At 43.8% G+C, this 2,640-nt stretch overlaps 1 protein-coding gene across 1 annotated transcript in view; it reads left to right on the forward strand.

Annotated features, from left to right (window-relative positions):
* cep131 (centrosomal protein 131) overlaps positions 1-2,290 on the forward strand; it is a gene marked incomplete at its 3' end in the record, with an annotated part of 26,068 nt that extends 23,778 nt beyond the window's left edge. Inside the window, 4 exon segments of the mRNA XM_014024339.1 lie at positions 252-394; positions 494-671; positions 746-942; positions 2,230-2,290. Coding sequence (XP_013879793.1) covers positions 252-394; positions 494-671; positions 746-942; positions 2,230-2,290 — 579 coding nt within the window.
* Positions 2,291-2,640: the final 350 nt, after the last annotated feature.

The raw sequence follows: 2,640 nt of genomic DNA on the forward strand, positions 1-2,640 counted from the left end.
TTTTTGATGAGAGGATAACATTATAACATGATATAAAGCTCAAAAAAGTTGATTTTACATGATAATGCCCCTTTAAGAAACATGAATTTGGATAGATCTGATCACTGACGAAGTTAAAAAACAAACTTTTTTTCTCAAAATCCTGGTTCCCCAGGTCAGCAGAATCTGGAGAAGTATGGAGTCTAAAAACATTAAAATACACTTTAGAAAGCGTGTTTGTAACGTGTCGGCACATGTTTACACGTCYACAGGAAGCTTGGATGCTGAGCTGCGAGCGAGCGCTGAAGGAAGAACTGAGGCGAGAACGAGACAAGGAGATCCAGCTCGCCATCTGGACGCTGGAGGAGGAGACGAGCAAAGACAAGGAGGAGTGTGAGAGGGTGGCTGACAACAGGTGTGTGTGTGTGTGTGTGTTTGTGTCTGTGTGTTGGAGCAGAACTTCACCCCCTGCACGTTCTCCTCAACACAAAGTCATGATGCTCGCTGCTTTCAGGGTGAAGCGTCTGAGGGAGAAGTTTGAGTCCGAGCTGAAAGAGCTGGAACGCTCCGAGAGAGCCGCCGTGGAGAAACACCTGGAGCTGAGGAGGCAGCAGCTGGAGACGGAGGGAGACCTGATCCGGCTGCAGGCGACGCTCCGGCAGAAGGAGCAGGAGCTCARCGACGTCACTCAGGTGAAGAGCGCGAGCGTCTTCAGCTTCCCGTCGTTCGTTCTGCTAAAACCCAATCTTCCTCCTCGTCCTCTCAGAGCCGAGACAAGCTGGCGGAGGAGCGCCGCAGCCTGGCCGAGGTGATACRGCAGGAGTTTGCGGAGCGTCTGGTGGCGACGGAGGAGGAGAACCGCCGGYTGAAGGTGGAGGTGTCGGAAGTGCGAGCGAGGCTGCGGCTGGAGGTGGAGCGGATCACCCGGGAGAAGGAGGAGGAGCTAGCTGAAGTCMACCAGCGGTGAGCTGGACGGAGCTCCTTCTGTCTCCTGTGTCCCACTTTTTATTTTATTTTTTATTTCAAACTTTATTCATTTCTTAAAAAACAAAATTCTATGTACAATAAAAAAGAAAGAAAATACAATGAAATGAAAGGCAGCAGAGAGAGGAAAAAAATCTTAAATCTGCCTCTTTTTTCTCAAGTATAAATTCAAACAGTAATTTTTCACTTAAAACAAAACAAAAATCTTCCTGGAACAACAATTTAAATGAATGAATATATACTATTTCAAATTTTTTCAACAATCCAAACTTTATCATTCTCCTAAACGTGTCACTTTTAACATCAATTTCGAAATTGATGAAGGAACTTCTCTGAATCTGGGTTTGAAGAAAACCCACTTGGCTGTGAAGTGTGATGATCGGTGGGTGGAGCGCTGATTCATGCTGGGATGGAGTAAACAGAGAGACAGAAACAAAACTTCCAGGAGAAAAYGGAAAGAAACCTTTCTTTTTTAACTGTTTATGTCAGCAAACATGAGCCCCAGCAGTCCGGCTGTTTTTAGAAACACTAAATGTTTCCCACAACAGTAAAACTCAACAGCTGTCTGCTAAATATGAGAACCAGTTTTTAGTTTTAAATGTTTGTTGAGAAAAATTGAAAAACTGAACCATGTTGGAGAAAATCCACTTGTTTTATTTCAACAGTTCAATAATTCCGCAGCCAAAGAAGAGCAGCAATAAACCCGATTGTTTGTTTCGTAACTAAWACGTGACAARTTTCAGCTCAGTCCATTTTATGTTTCTTCCCCCTCCTTTAGTGTTTGTGTGTGATTTAGAACAGTTGTCAGAACAGTCCTCTATTTAACATTTCCCAGCATTTGTTGATGCAAAAGCCCCAAACATCTGGTTTTAATGGTTGTAGAAAGGCAGGATTGAGTTGTGTCCTGGCACCAAACCATCCATTTCTTGGCCTCAGGCTTTTAACTTTATTGTCACTGAACACAACACGACACATCCTCTGAATGTGGCCCCGCTTGGTGAAGAGGAGCGTTATCTGAACACGTTCTGAGTCCCGCTCGCTGTCCGCTCAGTGAACCACAGAGTTTCCTCTCACTCAGGCGTGTTGATGATCTAAAGTTGTTTGAATAAAACATAAAATAAATGTTGACTCACAAACATTCATTTATTTATCTGATGATGTGAACGTTTGTCAGAAGGTAGCTTTCAGCTCCCGGTTGTCAGAACCAGACTCTGACCGTCGCAGAAACCTTCTCATACGAAACACTCTCCTGTGTGTCATTTGCAGAGTGAAGTCGGCCATCTTGAAAAAAGAAGAAACTGTGAATAATCTCCGGAAGCAGCACGAGGTGAGTCTCAGGAGGAGCAGCCATCCTGTGCGCCCCCCTCCCACACACACACACACACTTTTTTTTTTGCTTCAGTCACTAAATTCTGAGCCTTTGCTGCCAGAAAGCCGTGTGGACGACCAGTGGTGGGGTGTAATTATGTACCACAATCAAGTAACTGTTACCTTCAGTTGTTATGAAAATGCTGTATTTTACTTTGCATCATAAGAGTTGTTTCTATTGACCATGAAAATGCGCAAATTAGAATTTCAAAAATAAATTTGCTCAATGGAAATACGTCAGTTTCTCTGCCGCGTAATTTATGTTGTTGCCCACTTCCACTCAAATTATACCAACTACAGTATTTTTCG

The sequence above is a fragment of the Austrofundulus limnaeus genome, unplaced genomic scaffold (genome assembly GCF_001266775.1).
Source record: "Austrofundulus limnaeus strain Quisiro unplaced genomic scaffold, Austrofundulus_limnaeus-1.0 Scaffold419, whole genome shotgun sequence".
NCBI classification, from domain to species: domain Eukaryota; kingdom Metazoa; phylum Chordata; class Actinopteri; order Cyprinodontiformes; family Rivulidae; genus Austrofundulus; species Austrofundulus limnaeus.